At 48.0% G+C, this 19,271-nt stretch overlaps 1 protein-coding gene across 1 annotated transcript in view; it reads right to left on the reverse strand.

Annotated features, from left to right (window-relative positions):
• Nucleotides 1-19,271, reverse strand: part of OTUD4 (OTU deubiquitinase 4) — a 577,225-nt gene that overhangs the window by 261,522 nt on the left and 296,432 nt on the right. Inside the window, exon 14 of the mRNA XM_086962254.1 lies at nt 6,079-6,241. Coding sequence (XP_086818380.1) covers nt 6,079-6,241 — 163 coding nt within the window. The remainder of the gene's footprint in view (nt 1-6,078; nt 6,242-19,271) is intronic.

Raw genomic sequence — 19,271 nt, forward strand, 5'->3', positions numbered from 1 at the left:
ATGGGAAGAAAGGCAAGTAAGCAACTTCAGTTAAGTACTCCTCTACTTACAAGGTCAGTCTTTGGAGAGTCTGACAAACACAGGGCCAGGGTCGAACCAAGGTAGGTACTGCACCACCAGTGGAACTGGGACAGCCGGGTGCAGAGGTCACTGGGACCAATGTTAGCCTATGGGGGCACCTTGAAGAGATACCAGTTGCAGGTAGGTGCCAGTGAGTCAGAGAGGCAGGCCCTGTGGGTTGAGGTCAGCATTGCAGAAGCCTCCAAGTAGCACAAAAGCTACACCTCCAGCGGCACAAGGGCGGCAGGGTGCAGAGTGCAAAGTAGCCGTTGAGTGCCCTGTAGACAGAAATGGAGATCCTAGGTCGAAGAAAACAGTTGCAGGCTTGAACCAGAAAGCTGGCTGAAGGAATCCCACAAGTGGAGAGGTAAGTTGAATAGTGGGAGAGGGGCTGCTGGGACACAATTGGTTGGACACTCCAAGGCCTAGGGGCGGCGGGTGAAGGGTTGTCTTTGGGTGTTTGGTTTTTCTCACAGAATCCAGTCTCAATCGGTGGGGGGGACTTAAAGTTGAGGCTTCAGGCATCGGGGGGAAATTTCAGGAGAGGTCGTCAATGCTATATCCCAGTTCAGGATTGCCGGAGAGACGTCACTGGGTCGGTGAGCCACCTGGACTCGGGCCACGGCTGACAGGTGCAGAGACCACGAATCCACCTGGATCCGGAGTCCTGGGGTTGGTTTCTTGCCGGACAAATCCGGGGTCCACGGGAGAAGAGAGTCTTTGTTGAAGACAGAAAAGGTTCCTGAGATTCTTGGAGGTTGCCGGCTGCGGGCCACACAGGTTTCTTGAAGCAGGGTCACTGGACGAAGAGACAGGCCAGTGGTGTAGGAAGCTGACTCTGTATATGCCATACCAAAATTAGGTATAGCGCGCACAGAGTCCAGTGGAACCCGAAAGGTAGGAAGGGGTCAAAGTAGATAACACCTAACTATCTTTTTTGTAGTAGAATGGACAAGCAGTAGGGCTTAATCAGCGGGTAGTGTTTAGCATTTGTTGTCCTACCCAATCAGAAAACGCTGTCACACACTCAAATACTGAACTCAGACCAATTTGTTTGTATCAAAAATATTTAGTTATTTTAATTCTAGAACTAAGCCAGGGCTGGTGCAGGTAAGTGAAATAAATGCTTTGCAAAATCTTATGCAATGTTTTACATTTGAATGCAGCTTCAAAGGCAATTGATAGAAATACAGGTAAGTCAAAGAAATCGAAATTACTTTTTAGTTACTTAACAGATTACTTTGTACGTAACTTTTCAGATTACTTTTTAAGTTACTTTTCCTACTCAGTGTGATAGGCCTAGATAGCCCACTGGGACATTTCCTAGAGGAAAGATAAGTAATTAAGTTTTTGTACAGATGCAGTTTTCATGTTTTCATTCAAATCAACTCCACAATAAGTAAAAACAGTCAATGTATTCCTATCTAGAGAAATGAAGTTATTGGTTAGCAGGTAACTACTTTGTTGTGGGAGTTGGTACTCTGGGGTTAGAGCCAGGGTTCCCCCAGCGTCAAGGATGCACTCTTGAAACACCCTCAGCGGCACTAGGGTGGCCTGATGCAAAGTGATAAGGCCCAATGTTATCCAATAGCATACGGTTGGTGGCTACTCACAAGCAGGTTACAAGGTTGTGGGAGCAAAGCTCCTGGTGTTTGGCTCAGAGCAAAGGGGGATCTGGTTTAGCACACAAACTGCACCCACAGCGGCAGCTGGGTGCAGGGTGCTGTTTTGGCGTTGGGTGCCCTTTTGTTTTCAAAGGGAGTTGGCGTTTTGGATTTTGGCTGCAGACTCGGTCCAGGGAGACTTTCGGGAGGAACCAACAGCTGGTTGGTAAACTGAGGGACCCCGTGGACGTAGGTGCGCCTCGGGTTCTTCTCTCCAGGGTGCAAGGTGGCTGGACGCAGGGGTGTCTTTAGAGGTCAGATGTCACCTTACCGGACCGGGGGGATGGGGGGTTATGGAGGGTGTCTCCGTGCAGAGGTTGCAGCTGATGTCGGGGAGTCCTGGAGGGGTGAACCCACAGTGGACTCTGGCTCTGGAGAGCTGGGGGACATCACTAGAACTGGTAGGTCACCCAGATTCCATCTGTAGGCGTCGGGTGCAGTGGTGGTACCAGACATCGGGTTTCTTTGTCCTCAGCAGGCTCAGAGTCTGTCTTGGGAGTGTCTTTTGTACAGAGCTGCTGTTCACAGGACGCCCAGTCTTTGTTGAAGGCAGTCAGTCCTCCCAGGGTTCTGGAGGTCGCTGGTTGCCGTACAAGGCGACTTTTTGCGCAGGATCTCAGGTAACTGTAGACGGGCCAGTAGGGCTGGGGCTAAGTCAGTTCCTCTCTGCAGTCTCTTCAGCTGGGCCTTCTTTGTAGGTTGCAGGAATCTGTCTTCTTGGTTGAGGGCTGTCCCCAAAATAATGTATTTAGGCGGCCTTTTAGGGGTCTCGAGGTCAGTAGCCAATAGGCTACTGACCTTAGGATGACTACAACCTTGGTGTGCTCATCCCACGTGGGGGAGTGGGCACAATCTCTAACCCTGATTGGAGAGTGCCTGCCATCTGCAAGATGGCGGGCACTGAAGAGAGAGCTTCGCCTCACTTCCCGACCAGAGGAGTGGGGTTGGCAGAGGTGGGCACACCTTCTGGGCTATGCTAATTTTTCCCGCCAGACTTCCCGCCGAAGAGATATGAAGACCGGAAGGGGGCCTGCACCTGATAGCAGGAAAAGCTGGGGGTCGCGTTACAAAGGCGGCAAGGCCTTTGAAGCTCCCATGCCACAGATGGCTCTTCCTGGCCTGGGGGCCACCTCTGCCCAGGAAAGGCTTTGTTTCTGGGCGCAGGAAGCAAGGGGTCCAGAAACACATTTTGTAGTTGCAGGCTGGTGTGTACCAGTGAGAGAACCCACCAGAGGCTGGTCTTTTTTCAGGGGGCATCTCCAAGATGCCCTCTGAGTGCATTTTTCATTGAATCCCACACTGGCATCAGCGTGGGTTTAATGTGATAAGAAGTTTGATACCAAACTTCTCAGTTTTCAGTGTAGCCATTGTGGTGCTGTGGAGTTTGTAATTAAAAACTTCCAGCACCATATACTCTTAATGGCATTACTGCACTTACATGGTCTAAGAATTGGTCTAGACACTGTAGGGATACCGGGCTCATGTACCAGTACCACTGGTATAGTGCACCTAGCTAGAGGCGAAGTTGACCTATGCCAGGATAGCGGGTTGTAGGCATGGCACCCAGATGTGAGCCATGTCGACTCTTCACTTTGTTCTGCACCAAAACACGCAGCCTGCAAAGGCAGTGTGTGTGTGTAAAGGTACAAGGCCTCTAAGGGTGGTACAAGAAGTGCTGCAGGTCTTAGAGGCCTTCCCTGGCCACAGTGCCCTAGGAACCCATGGTACATTTAACAAGGGACAGACATCTGGTCAGAGAGGTATCAATTGGGGGTACAAGGTACAGTTGTGGGAAAGAACACAGGTGCTGGGAACCTGATTGGCAGGGACCCAGGGCACGTAGAGTCAAAGTGCATCAGTGGTCTGGCCAAAAGTGGGGGGTTACTGCAATAGAAACCACCTTCCTACAAGAGGGGCACATCTCTGTTCCCATTGGGCCTAAATGTCTAAACTAAGATGGAGAATTTTCAAGAGAGGGGTTCACCTCAGTTTCTAGCCACCCTAGGGGTGTGCCAAGCCAAGGTAGACACTCCTACTCTGCTTACTAAATTTCCTGCTTGTCCTGGCACCAAACATGGGGCTGGGACGTGGGCAGGCATTTCCACCAGTTAGAACTGTCCTAATGAACAAAACAAATGGTAAGAGCCTTTGAGACTCGCCAAGTGTTGCTGTTCCTGCAAGGGGGAGGTGAGAAGCACCTCACCAAGAGCAGGCTTTGTTCTTGACCTCCGAGAGCACGAAGGCTCTCACCCCATGATGTCAGAACCCTGTCTTGTGGTGGCTGGCAGGGATCAGTCAGCCAATACACTAGTAGTTGGTCATTTCAGGGGGCATCTCTAAGATGCCTGTGAGTGCATTTTATAATGAATCCAACGCTGGCCTCAGTGTGGGTTTATTTTGCTGAGAAGTTTGATACCAAACTTCTCAGTCTTCAGTAAAGCCATCATGGAGCTGTGGATATCGTAATGGCAACCTTCCAACCCATATACTCAAAACGGCTTCACTGCACAGTGTCCAAGAATGGACCCAAAAGTGGGAGGGGCATGCTGCTCATGCAGCTATACCCTCACCTGTGCTATAATGCACCCTGCTTAAGGGCGACTTACCTAGGCCACAGGCAGTGGTGTGTAGTTATGGCACTCAGGTTGGCGTGCCATGTCTACTTATTTAGTTTAGTCACAACACATAGCCTGCAATGGCAGTGTGTAGGTGTTTCAGGCCCCTGAGAGTGGCAAAATACATGCTGCAGCCCTAAGAGACCCTCTCTAGTCACAAGGTCCTTGGTACCACTGGTACCTTTTACAAGGGACTTACCTGTGGCCCAGATGTGTGCCAATTGTGGGAGCAATGATTAAGAAAAGGGGGTGGTGATGAACAGAGTGTCTGAATTAAGCAGACCACTCTTACCCAGTCCAAAGATCAGGGCTTGATCCATCACCGTTATTTAACTCACTGCCCCATCCCAGCTCAGAACCTGGCTATATGCAAATCAGTCTGTCCCTGGCCCAGTGCATCATGGGAACAGGGCAGACCAAACTACCAATCCAATTCTTCACCAGAAAGGAGACAAGCTTCCGGGGACCGGTTTCTATCATTTCAGCCGTCGTCGGCCCGGCTTGCTTGAATCCTGATGGAGCAGTGAGTAAGGGACTCATGTCTGAGTATACCCTGCCACACCTATAGTGGCCAAAAACGATTAAGAAAAGGGGATGGTGATGAACAGAGTGTCTGAATTAAGCAGACCACTCTTACCCAGTCCAAAGATCAGGGCTTGATCCATCACCGTTATTTAACTCACTGCCCCATCCCAGCTCAGAACCTGGCTATATGCAAATCAGTCTGTCCCTGGCCCAGTGCATCATGGGAACAGGGCAGACCAAACTACCAAGCCAATTCTTCACCAGAAAGGAGACAAGCTTCCGGGGACCGGTTTCTGGCATTTCAGCCGTCGTCGGCCCGGCTTGCTTGAATCCTGATGGAGCAGTGAGTAAATAAATTGTGGGAGCAATGGTACAGTTTGGGGAAAGTTCACATGTGCTGGGGCCTGGTTAGCAGGGTTCCAGCACACTGTCAAGTTAGCATTAGGGATCTGGCAAAATGTTAGTGGTTAACCATGCAAAAAGGGGCACTTTCCTACAAGTGGCTATAGGAAGGCACCACACATTCTTCTGATAAACTCGAGAAAATAAGTGAGTAAATGACCATATTTTGTGAAGGTACATGAGAAGGATGTGTCTACACATGGAAAAATTATTTGCGTTGGGGGATAAAATGTGCTTTGCTACTCCAGCATATTGTCAGTCACAGACTCTAGACTAAAGCATGCAACAGTGGCAGAAGTTCACAGGAAGTCTACATTTTTCCAATATTTTCTGTGCCGTTCTCATAGGACTCTAGCAATAGGCAAAAAGCATGCTAAAACGTTACAAGTTAACAGGATAAAGTCTACGAAGTCTAAACATTAACTTTGACTGTGAATTGCACCCGAAGTATTTTGAACATCAGTTTCTACTCAGATATTCATGGACAGTACACAAAGAATAGAAAATAAGAAATTGTATTTGGGTTCTAAAATCAAGCAGAAATCAAACTACAGGAGAACCAACTAGGTGTGAAATAAAGAGTATACAATTTGACTGATTAAACCCATGGATAAAAAATAAATTAAACAGTATCTTTCAATAGGCAATATAAAAAACAACCCATAGCCATTGTGAGTTGGTCATTATATTAGTTCTTTTTTTTAAGTAGTGATTTTATTAGAGGAATAGGAAAATGTAGGTTGGTTGCAAAATGAAGGAAATACCAGAAAAAAACTAAACATAAATCAAAGTAAAAGTAAATTCATACATACAGACAGTGCAGGAAAAGCCTCTTCATCCAAGTTCTGAATCTCGTAAAGAGATTTAGACTCTTCTATTACTTGTCTCTCACGACGTTCATCGGGCGACAGACCAAAGTAGTTGTACTCTTTGTTATTCGATTCAAATTCTTCACTTCTCTCTCGCTCTAGTTTTCTGTGAGAAGAAAAAAGAAAAAGGTTGCCTATTAGAATTTAAAAGTGCGTGGGGGACAACAACCAACAAGAAAATTCAGCAGAACCAATACCTCATCATTTTCTTTACAAAGCTTGAAATACTACCAACTAGCAGGCTTCTATTTCGAGAACTGGGTGCATGGAAAACAAGTTTGCAAGGGGGGGCATAACCAACGGCTTAATGGTTTTACAGTTTATTTAATAGAAAAATGATAGAAAAGTGGACACTATAATTAGTATAAACTGCAGAAAATACAAAGGCGACGACTGGATTATTTGTAAAAAGTCTCGGCCAATGACAACCACTTTGGCCGCAAACGATCATTATTTTTCCACACATCATGCCACTTCAGAGCGAGAATAGCTATATGCAACTTAGCTTTGGTTCTGTGGATGGAAACAATCTAGCCCAAAGTGCTAGGGTAGGACCCAAAGAAAGACATATCTTGGGCTGGTTTGTTTTCTGGTGCAGGAGTACATTTGTGATATTAAAATTATATTTTAATTTTGGCAATGCCTGGTGCATTTTTGTACTGGCTAGTGTGCATTTATCTTCCTTCTTCCCTGTTACTTTACTTAAGGGTTATTTCCTGAGATTCCCCACCACAAATGGATGGGTGGTTATGATGCCTATTCAGTAGTTTAAATCCCCAGACAGAACCCTTTCTTGGAAAGGCTGGCAACAGACATATTTAACAGTTTATGACCTCATGTTATCAACGCTTAAAAAATTACAATAAGTAGTACAGAGTAAGAGTAAAGTTTCATGGTTTGTCATTGTTGGCATGGCCTACCCATTAAGGCCATGGCTTTTTAAAGTGGTTACGTTGATACATTTATGTACCTATTAAACTTTAGTGATGGTTCCTTCAAGCCTTCCTTTAGTTAAACTGCATATGTGAAAAGTAGCTTGACACCCAGCATGTGTTCTTTCACTTTGTGACACACTGGCATTTCATTTGCTCATTAGTGGCAGATTGCTAATATTTAGAATAGATACCAAAGCAGTACTTCCCATGGTGTGGGGTCTGTGTGATGGCTCAAACCGACATGTCCAGCAGAACCACACAGACAAAATTCTCTTCTTGTAGGACCTGGCTGTCAAAACAAGAGTGCTTAAGTGAACAGCACTATTAACATCCACATTGTGCCCGGACAGATCAAGTACAGGCACTCTGCATGGCAGTGCAGTGGTAGCAGCCTTGGCCCTGGTGGAATGGGCTCTTAATCCATCCGCAGTCAGCTTTTTGGTCAGTGCGTAGCACCTATTTGATGTTATGTTCTGCCAACTCTGGAGTAAATGACTGAATCTTCCTCCCACAGGGCCTTCTGTGCAGCTAAGGGCAAACTAAATTGGCCAGTGGGTTGGGAGGGGGTGGGGGGGACGACTGGGAGGTTTGCGGTCCTTGATGGCCAGATGTGGCTCACTTGGTTCCTGACCCCAAAGAACTAGGTGCATGTCCATGGTGTGGTGGACCTCAGTGATGCCTGTATGCTCAAACCCTGCCGAAGCCTCAAAAGTGGGTGAAACAGTTCGGGATACTACCTCACAGATGTATAGAGGCCCAGGGAACATGCTGTGGCTCTGCTTTCTATGTAAAGCATAAGTGCGGATTAGGCCTTCTCGCAAAACATATCAAGAGGTTAAGGGATAGAGGGGGTATGGGATAGAGGGGGTATGGGATGGACGGGGGCAAGGGATGGACGGGGGCAAGGGATGGACGGGGGCAAGGGATGGACGGGGGCAAGGGATGGACGGGGGCAAGGGATGGACGGGGGCAAGGGATGGACGGGGGCAAGGGATGGACGGGGGCAAGGGATGGACGGGGCATGGGATGGACGGGGGCAAGGGATGGACGGGGGCAAGGGATAGAGGTAGGCAAGGGATAGAGGTGGGCAAGGGATAGAGGTGGGCAAAGGTGGGCAAAGGAAGGCTTAGGCCAGGTAACTATACAAGTGTCAGTCACAGCTTTGTTGAATGGCAAGAAGGGCTTGTATAGAGATGGCCGGGGCTGGCAAACTTCAGTGAGGACATTGGTGGTCACCTCAATAGAAGGCAACTGTAAGTCCAGGACTTAAGCTGTGTATCCAATGACCATTGCAAATAAGACGGAGTTCTCTGTGGGGGGCAAGGGGGAGAATTCAACCCAGTATCAGTGGAAGTGTTCAACCTATTGCCCTCCTGTAGGTCCAAATACAATTTACAAGCCTATTGTGGGTGTAACTCATCCCCATTGATCCCAAAAGCTTGTTGACTATGGCGAGTGTCCATTCCACAAAGCTGTTAAGAGTGCTGCAAGGAGGCTTTTAAGTAAAGGCAATGTTTTGACAGAGCCGGAATGAACCCAGGCCGGACACAATGGGCATGTTCCAGGACGCAACCTTGGTTGAGATCAATTCAGTTTGGAGTCAGACAGGACAATAGGAACAGAATTATCACCTGGGCATCAGAGGCAGAGTGTATATGGTGCAGGAATCGGTGTGGATCACTGCACCTAGATTGAACCCCAAAAGGGGTTCAGGAATCCCAGATGGAACTAAGGACAGATCCACCAGCATTGCTCAGAATATAGGCCTGTTTGGAACCCTTGGGCCCCACAGTCGCACCGAAATGGATTTGCAATATGGCTTCCTCAAAAGCCTCAATCTGTTGAAAAGTCAACAAAAATTTGGCGTGCATCAAGATCAGCAGCAGAATCTGCTCCTCAGCAGAGGACCGGAAGCGAGACCAAGGAAAACCATAAATTACTTACGCCTTCTCAGGGAAGGTTACTGCTTGGCCTTCTTGTGCTTCCTCTTGGACTTCAACTTACTCAAAGACTTAAACAGCGACGGTGACCTGTCGTGGAAATGGCCCCAAGAGCAGGAACAGTTCTGAGACTTGAAGCAAGGCTTACGTAATTTTTATCTGTGATTGGCAACATACAGCATGACTCCACAAATGTGCGCACACTTTGTGCACAGCTTTAAATCACTGCCCAAACACCAGAGAAACACCTAAGAGGAATGGGTCACAAATCTGTTTGCACGCCTAATAGGAATGGGTCACAGAAATCTGTTTGCAGCAGTCTTCAAAAAGTTGAAAGTCAGTAGTTTTAGGAGGGGACATATTGCTTTGCACACAGGAAAATAGCTTTGAGAAAAACTAGTCAGCCGAGGAAAAAAAGTTGTGAGCTAGCTCCAATCTGCATATAAAGGCGCAGAAAGGAAGGAACTGATGTCAATACGCAACAGCTGTGCTTATTTGCAGCCCCAACCATCATTTCTGAGGCAGAACAAGGTAGATGCGGAGCCACATGCTTGTGTGTGAGGGCTCTGCTGTAACAATCTTCCAGATCTAGTCTTGCACCTGGGGACATTCACAAGCTGAGGAAACTGAGTTTTTAGGAATCCCTCATAAAATTATATATTGGAGGAAAGTAGCAAAGTACATTGTAGTAGATCTCCCCACACACACTCCCTCCAATATGTACCTTCTCAAGAACAAAATGTCATCTAAAAATCTCAGACTGGACATCCCAGTGCCATAACCAGATAAATGAACCATTATCATAAGATTTATCATAAACAGATCTGTTGAACTGTTCTAAGCTACCAACTTACTGAAAACCACAAACTGCATGCCTACCTGTCACGCTTCTTCATCTTATCACATTGCTAAGTGCTGTGTCCCACAATCCGATATTTACACCTTAGTGGTCATCATGCAAGACACTTTCCACATGGGATCAAACCAAAGATCATATCCTTTCATCCACAACCATGTAGGCAAGCACTTCAGAGCACCAAATGTTGGTGCTAAGAACTATATAAGCGTTACACTACAACTTTACTGTGCAGTCTTTTCAACAATAGGGTAGCACAACAGAAAATAGCGAAGGTATGTCAGTCACACACTGCATATTGTTGCTCTTTTCCACCTTCTATAGCTAGGAAGAAAAGCTTATACGGTCAGTGTGTAGAGGTACAAAAACATTTATTGATGCATATTAAAAGCGCAATTAAAAAATGCACAGGTGCAAAAATGTTTACATAATGACAAATACCAGCACACAAATGTTTTACCTCCAGCACAGGGGCCCTACTATCAGCTTTCGCATTGCTGAAGCTGAAAGTGTTGCTTCATTATATAATGTCATGAAAGGTAGATTTGAGGAGCGCTGCTTGTCACCCATAAGGCTATCCAGGTGCTGAGTAGGTAAGTGGAGGCGTGTGGTTAGGCTGGGCCTGAATAAAGGCAGGCTCGATGGTCCTGCAAAAATACTATTTTAACGGTTTTATATAGCACGAACATGACCCTTGGGGGTATCAGAGTGCTTTACAAGCGAAGATAGACGAGTAAAAGAACACTATGTCATTATTATGTCCTACTATACAAGCAGCTGTTATGAAAGTTAAATACATTGTTCATGTACATTTCGTCATAAGAAGAGATTTTACTTCTTTTTTGAAAGAGGCAGTAGAGGGACTCAGTATGGTTTCTGGGGGTAGTGCATTCCATATCCTAGAAGCGATTCCAGAGAAGGCACGATTGTATGTTTTCTATTTGGCAAATCATTGTAGTTTCAGAAGAAGATTGCTGGAGCTACTAGAGGATCTGTTGCCACATGAGAGCACCAGTTTCTGGGCTAGACACCTCGGAGTGTTATGTAAGCAATGCAAGCGATTTTTAGTTGAATTCTTGCTTCGAAAAGGTAGCCAGTTTAGAGCTCTAAGCTCAGGGGAAATGTGGCAGTTTCTTTTCGAGCCTGTGAGAGCCTGGCCCCTGAGCTGATTCATTCTCTTAGAGGGACAGTTGCAGATCTGGAAAGTCCGCAAAGAGTTGCACTCCCATATTCTAGTTGTTAGAAATTGGAATTTCTGGTTGGCTAAGGCTTGTGCCAAAGCCAGGCAGAAACGAAACCACCATTCTAAGTCAGGGCAAGGAAGTCACCCGCCAAGACAACCCCTGCTCACCCTCTTGGTAGCTTGGCCCGAGCAGTCAGGCTTATTTCAGAGGCAATGTGTAAAGCATTTGCGCCCGCACCCACCAGCAACAACATCCCAGGCGCCCCACAAAAGGAACTCCTCACAAGGTATATGTAAAAATAGCATTTGTATTACATAACACATTAGATAGTAAACACACACTTTACAATGTGCCTGAGGCACGGGAAGAATTTACAGGGGATTATGTACATGGGAAAGGGCCACATGGACCACTGTCAGGAATAAGTACTTTTAGAACTAGCACTTGGTATAAATAGCACTTTGTAGACATAGCACTTAGATCATAGCAATTGTAGCACCAAAAAGCCAATGTAGCACACAACCAGTAACCACTGGTAAAAGGTAAGTACCCCCTACACAACCCTAACCACCTTAGGAAAATATCACGCAGGGAACCATGAACTCACTAGCATAACTATACTAGGAAAAACAACCACCTAAGCCTAAAAATACCTTTAGGGGTATAGGCCAGAAGCTTTACACATGATGCATAAAAGCACATTCAGAGGTGTCAGAACACAAGGTGCGCTAAACATACTACACACAGCACATTTCCTAACACCCCAAAGCATTAGCGCATAAATCACATTTAGCACATAAATCACATTAGGGTCCAGTTTGCGCCACTGCACCAAAACCTAAAAGTAGCAGCTGCCCACTACTTGCGGGGCAGTTGAGGACAAGAACAGGGCCTAAACGCGGCAGCTGGCACTAAGTGCTGCACAGCTGTGGAAGGCCAAAGTAGGGGCGAAGGAGTGCGACTCACTCCTGAGTCCAAAGTACCTGTCCCTAGAAAGAAAACCTAAACGGTGCAGCTGCCCACTACATGCTGAGCAGCTGTGAAGGAAACTGCGACAGGGGCCCTCACTGGCCCTTATAAACAAAACTGCTCCAAACATGGGGAGCCCTCTAAGCTCTGGCACAAAACAGGCTAATCGTTGGAGCCCTCTGGCTCTGGCGTCAACTGCGCACAACGTGGGAGCCCTCTAGGCTCTAAAATCAACTGTACATATGGTGGGAGCCCATTGGGCTCAAAAATCAACTATGCCCCTGGAGAGCCACTCAGGCTCTACAATTGCCGATCCTACAACTGGGGCAGCCACGGGCCCCTCTGGCCCTCGAACATGGAGGCATCTCACAGGGAAGGCACAGGCCTCCTTGGCCCCTCCCGGGGTTCTGGAGAGACTCAGGCCCCCTCAGGAATTGGCCCGCTGACTTTGTGGCAACAAATGCCCCTTTAAACAATAAAAGCATGGACCCCTTGGGGCCCGGGCCAACGTAGGTACGCCCATACCCGTGGAGCAGTGAACACCTGGCGCCCCCAAGCCCCCCCTCACGGGGACTTTGAGAAAAGTACCGGCCATTTTGGGGCAGCCCTGATGCCGGGCCTCGATATGCACAGCCACAGGGAGCCCTGACCCACCGGCTCGGATGCGGGGCTTTTACCGGTCGTAAGTCTCAGTGGCGGAAGGCAGGAGTGGCGGCCTCGCTCAGCACGACGCAGGGCTCGCTCCTCCATCACGGGGGCCCTGCGCTGCTGGCGGCCTCTGCAATCTTCTCAGCTTCACCCGGGCAGCTTCTCTCCACCCGGGATCCCAGCAAGACACAGCACAGCTTCTTCCCGGCAGGCGGGACTTCCTGTTCCCCCGCAGGCCCCGCCCATGTTCCGGGCAAGGATGCCTGACTTCCTGGGGGCCGCGGCGGTGAGTTTTCTCGGCGACAAGAGGGGTAGGCTCCCTCGAGTGAGAGCAAAAATAAAGTTGAAATGCGGGGTGAGCACCCGCTGCAATTATGAAACAATCGCGAAGACGAAGGGTGGGCACCTGCGCATCAAGTACTCGCAAGCAAAACACAAAGCAGGGTGGGCACCTGCAAGTTAAGCACAATACGGGGTTGGCACCAGTAAATACGTCAAAAATTGCGAGGTGGGCACCGGCAAGGGCCCGCAAGGAGGGGGCTGCAGTTGAGCGCTGCTCAGCCCCAGGCTCTCCCTCTCCTGGGGAAAGCACAGCACGCCAAGGGCGCAGAATGGCTGGAGAAAGTCCTGGACAAAATCAAAGCAATAGTTCCAAGAGAAGTCCTGGCAGAAAGGATGCAGCAACACAGCTCCCTACAATAGAATTCCTCCAGGGCATCCAGGGGAGGGCAGGGCCCAGGGAGGCAAGCCTTACCCTGGGCCCCAGCAGCAGCACGCCCCTGGCAGATTCCAGTCACAGAACAAGAACATTTTACAAGAGGTCACAGCCTCTTTTTATACACTAAATCCCTCGGTCTCTAGGGTGCAGGGTGGGGGAAAACCAGTTGCAGCTGGTTTTGGAACACTCTGTTATGTTCAGCCCATCTCACGATTCACTAGTCAGGCTAGGGACATGAATCGCACCACAGGGGGCGGAGTCAGCATTGTGTGGGGAAAGCCCAGCCCTATTCAGGTCCCAGGTGCACCCCTCCCTCACATTAACATGCAGATCTCTCCACTCACCACCGGGGCACACACATGCTGACTCCTGAAGCCAGGCTCACCAGCCAGCTCCAGCCAATCACAAGCCAGACAGCCAATTCACATAAATTACACAGACATGCCAACTTCTAGAAGTGGCACTTTCACATTAGGCACATTTATGCCTCACACATCATCGCGCAGCATTTAATCACACGAGTCCGCACATACCAAACTCAACCTTGCACTCCCCACGCATCAGGAATTACCATGGACACATATTCCCCATGCATTCTTATGGGAGGGCAGGCCATTCTCACACGCACTCAGAGAGCGCACACACTTTACACTGCGCCACTGTGCTAAAGTGCGCAAAGACTAGAAATCACTACAATGATGTAACATTAAAAGGCAAAGAGTTCCAGGGTGAACCTGCCAGAAGGGCCAAGTCCAACACTAGTCTTTGGATTACTAGTGCTTGAACTGCCAGTTTGAACTTCATTTGCGGGAATGAAGGGTCTTAATTTTCTCATGATGTTCATCTGAAAGTTTGCTCCCTTTGTTGCAGCACTGATGTCTTTCTGCATGTTTAGATTTCCTTCAAGTGTTAATCCCAGCGATTTCGCTGAGTCGATAATATGAGGTTGGCAGTTGAGAGCTGTTAGTTGTTGAAGCCATTCTTGTACAATGGTTGATTGGATGGCTAGAGCGATTAGGAGGAATTCAGTTTTAAGAGTGTTTAGTTTCAGGTGGTTTTCTGCCAGCAAAGAGAGTTTTTTGTAGTGTTAGATTGAGAGATTTTATATCATGACGTGTATAGTTGAGTATCATCTGAGTACATGTGAGAATGGATGTTTGAGGTACTTAGAATTTCAGTGAGCAGTTCCATGAATAGGTTGAACAGTGTAGGTGAAAGGGATGAGCCCTGTGAGACTCCTAATGTGACTGGGGCGGCCATGGACAAGAATTGATTAACCTTGAATCTTTGGGATCTATTTTAGAGGAAAGAGGAGAACCAATTTAGTATTGACCCTAATAAGCCCATTCTGAATTTCAGGAGGTCTAGCAGATTGTCATGCTTGACTGTGTCAAAAGACGAATATAGGTCGAGCAGGATTAGCAGACAGGGTTTATTTTGGTCTAGGAATTTTAGTGTGTCATCTACTATGTGGGAATGGCAGATTCAAAACTGTGCCCTGCACGAAAACGGGATTGGTATTGGTTGAGCAAGTTGAAATGGTCAATGTGATTGCCCAGCTGGATGTGTACACATTTTTCTAAGAGTTTAGACTGAGTTGGGATGTAGGAGCTCAGGCTGTAATGATTTAAGTCAGTGAGGTCTGCCATTGGTTTCTTTAGAAGGGGGCACCTGCCCAGATTTAAGGATTTCTGGAATGATTCCTTGAAGTAGAGCGTTATTGATAATCTTGGCCCATAGTGGCAGTAGCAGCGGTATGAGCCTTTTAGGCAATTTGCGGGAAGAGGATCATTGAAGTGGTTGGAGGGGTTCAAAGACATGAGCGCTTTTAATATTGCATCTTCACTGTAAGTATTGAAGAAGGACCTTGCAGCGTTATTTTTTAGGGCAAACTTAGGTGTGCATACAGTTGGGGTTGCTGGCGAGAGAGATGAAGTGTCCTTATGAATGTTGGCATGAGTTACTAAGGCATTAAAAAGGTCTGTCTTCAGGTCTATTAGTGAAGGAGGCAAATTCTTCACAGCTGGGTAATGTGATTCGTCTAGCTTATGAGGTAAGCCATTAGATTGTGTTTTGACTAGTTCAAATAGTTTATTGGGTCGATTTTTGGCTTGGTCTAACTGATTCCTGAAAAAGTTTGCTTTTGATCACCTGAACTTTCTATAGTAGAAGTCTCTGATGGCAGCTTAAGATTGTAATGGGAATGGTGATGATCTCCATTGGTGTTCAATTAGTCTTGGGGATCGTCTGTCCTCATGGAGTCTACAGTCGTACCATGGTTTTGAATCTTTTGTGGAGAGCCTCTTCAGGTGTAATGGAGCGGCTGAGTTTAAACATTAGATGGGCCTTCAGGGGGAAGCAAGAGGTTGACACTGCAGGATGCGAGTGAGTCTGTGCTGGCATCTTTTAGGTTCCTCTTCCATATTTTAGGTCTCATAGGTTGTGCGGAGTATAATTTTACTGATTCATTTATGAAGAATGTGATGGAATGGTGGGTGGTCAGACCAATCACAGGGCAGGATTGTTTCAAGCTGAATGGATTCAGCATTGGAAATAACAAAGTCTGAGATTGAGTTTTTGTCATGTGTGGGGCTGTTGCAGATTTGGGTACGGTCGAGGTCCGAGAGGAATGCTTTGAGGCTATTTACCACAGAGCCGTAAAGTCATTCCAAAAAAGATTGAGATCTCCAGAGGAATAGTTTGGTATTTTGTTGTACAGTATTTGTAGTCACGATATCCATGAATTGTTCGATGAAGGTGAAGTGGTCACCTGGAGGGTGGTTGAATGTGTGCCCGACCGGGCCCTGGGCCCAGGACCTCTGCAACATCTATACCGCTCCCAATTAGGTACTCACACGAAACCCTCCTTCAGTTTAGGAACATCACTCCCGCTCCTTGCCTCCATACGATTTCCCCAGAAGAACGACAAACAAGTTGCCTTCAATGTCCATACAGTCTGACTCCTCACATCCCTCCCAAAAAGCACTGGGTCAAGATGGCCCTACTTAACTGTAGGTCCCTCCCTAAACACAGCGCAGAAATTAATCTGCTCCTGTTGGAGTCAGAACTCGAGGTGCTTTTCCTCACTGAAACCTGGCTTAACACAACATCGGACCCAGACATAGTTCAAACACTGCCACCTGGGTACCTAATTAAACATCACGATAGACTATCTGGGATAGGGGGTGGAGTCGCGATTATTTTCAAAAACTATCTGTCCTGCCACTCTAAGGACAGCCCGATTCAGGACTGTGAAAACGTTTGCTTCTCTATCCAACTATCCCCCTTAAAAACACTCTCGGGCATCCTTGTCTATCGCCCGCCAGGACCGCAAGTCCAGTTTTGTAACTCCCTAGTGGAAACTATCTCCTCCCTCGCCTGCCTATCCTCCAACTTTACTGTCTTAGGAGACCTAAATGTCCACCTTGATGATCTGTCAAACAAAATAGCGGATGAACTCAAGGAAGATTTAGCCTCCCTCAACCTTCATTTGAAAATTAATCAGCCTACCCATTCCAAGGGTCACTTGTTGGACACCATCTTTACGAACATCCTCGAATTGGCAGTAGACGAGCCCCTTCCTATGCCCTGGTCAGACCACCACCTAATCCCCTTCAAGCTTCAAATTTCCACCGAACTGGAAAAAAGCAACAGTTTTGAAAAAAGTACTGAAAAAATTCCACCTTGACCCCGCTGACCTGGCTAACTTTAGACCAATCTCACTCCTCCCAGGTATTAGCAAAGTGGCTGAAAAGATCGTAAATCAACAACTCTCCACCTTCCTGGAATCCAATAACCTCCTCCGTCATTCCCTGACAGGGTTCAGACCAGGACAGGGCACGGACACCGTACTCCTGGCCGTGAGAGAAGAAGCAAGAACCACCCTAGATGCAGGAGGATCAGTGGCAGTGATCCTCCTGGACTTGAGCGCTGCTTTCCATACGCTGGACCATGCCATCCTTATCCACCGTCTTAACATGGCAGGAATTTCTGGTACCGCCCTGACCTGGCTCAAGTTCTTTTTAGAATACAGGACTTTCAAGGTGCTGTCCATTCCAGAGTTTTCCCCCTTCAGTGTGGGGACCCCAAGGCTCCTCCTTGAGCCCCACACTTTTTAACGTATACATGTCCCCCCGTGAAGATATCGTGGCACCTTTCGGCATAAAGGTAGTCATGTACGCGGACGACACCGAACTGGTCGTCTCCATAAACCAGTCGACCAAATGTCTGGATAACCTGGCCACTTGCCTCCAGAACATATCAAAATGGATGTGCGACTCTTGCCTTAAACTTAATGGAGAGGGGGAGGAGCTACGCGGGCGTCCAAGATGGTCGCGTAAGCAGAGGGCTCCCGGGACCCGCGCCGCCCTCTCGCGACTATCCTCGAAATATCCTGGTTATTATTATGGGCTTTTGAAGATCTACTCTTGCTGACACAACTATCCTTTCAAAAATTGAATTTGGATGTCGGGAGCCGATTTTACGTCAACTTCATCTTTCTGGCCCACCCCGATCAAGACCGGGGACTCTGCTGCTTTGGTGGGCCGAGGAGTAAGTCGATAACAACGGCCTTAGGGACATCTTCCCAGTTGGCCTCATTGTCGCTTTCAGTTTCGATTTCTCCTCGACCCCTTGAGTGACTATTCTACGAGCGGATCGGCTCCCAAGTCGGTGCAGCTTCGACCCGCTGTGTTGGCCTGCCATTTCTCTCTACCCTCGACTTATCCCTCGATTTGCATTCTACAGTTTTGGCCTAAAATTCTGATTCGGTATCCCACCAGCACCGGCCATTTTCACCAGGTCCAGAGGTCCAGAGGGCCCCTTCGGGGCACAGCTTCCAATATGGCTTCCAAACCTGAGTTCGAGAGGCGCAAGACGCAGACGCCGATCCGTGGGGGACCTACTCAGACTAATGTGATGGACCGCTATACGCAACCGAAGGGTTCCCCCGGCAGTACCGGTCTTACTCTTGCGGACCCCAGGACGGACTCTGCTGCGCCAACGGATGTTTCTCTACAGGACCTAATGAGTGCCATTACTGGGATGAAAGCTGATATGGGACAACAGTGTGAGGCTCTTGCCTCCAAGATCGATACTGTGGCTGTCGATGCCACACTTATCAGAGCGGATCTGGCCAAGACTAATGAGAGGGTCAAGGCTTTGGATTTAAAGACCTCCAGTCTCATCACTGATATGGCGGACGCACAGTCGGAAATTGGCAACCTACGATCATCGCACGACTTGATGGCCCGACGAGACGAATATGGAAATAGGGCCCGGCGGAACAACATACGCTTGGTGGGAGTGCCGGAAAATCCCGAGGGCACCACCGTCGACCTTCTTGTGGAGGATTTGATCCTCAACCATCTTGCTCCCGCTGGACTCAGTAAATTCTTCGCTGTTGAACGTGCGTATCGATTCCCGGGTGGGAAGATTAAACCAGGGCCCCCCCCCCCCCGAGGCCTATCATTGCAAGGCTTTTCCATTTTCGGGATAGAGATGCTATCCTCCAAGCCTCTCGAGGTCGTGGCCCATTCAAGTTCGACAATAGTACTGTCAACATCTACCCGGATTTTACTCCTCAGGTCCAGCGACAAAGGATGGGGTTCCGGAGAGTGAAGAGGCGATTGCGGGACTTGGGCCTCAAGTATGCGATGTTGTTTCCACCTCGATTACACATCGAATATGAGGAACGAACCTTTTTCTTTGATCGACCAGACTGCGCCAGTGACTGGCTCAACTCATTGCCTAAAAGAGACGATCTAAACGGACGCCCCGGTGGAGCAGAGGGGGGTACATCGGACCAGGAGTGACATTGTGGTTCTCGACGTCTGGTTTCTTGTTACTACTTATTAGCTGAGTTATGCCATTTGCTTCATTATTGTT

Source organism: Lissotriton vulgaris, chromosome 3_1, assembly GCF_964263255.1.
Source record: "Lissotriton vulgaris chromosome 3_1, aLisVul1.2, whole genome shotgun sequence".
In the NCBI taxonomy this organism is placed as follows: Eukaryota; Metazoa; Chordata; class Amphibia; order Caudata; family Salamandridae; genus Lissotriton; species Lissotriton vulgaris.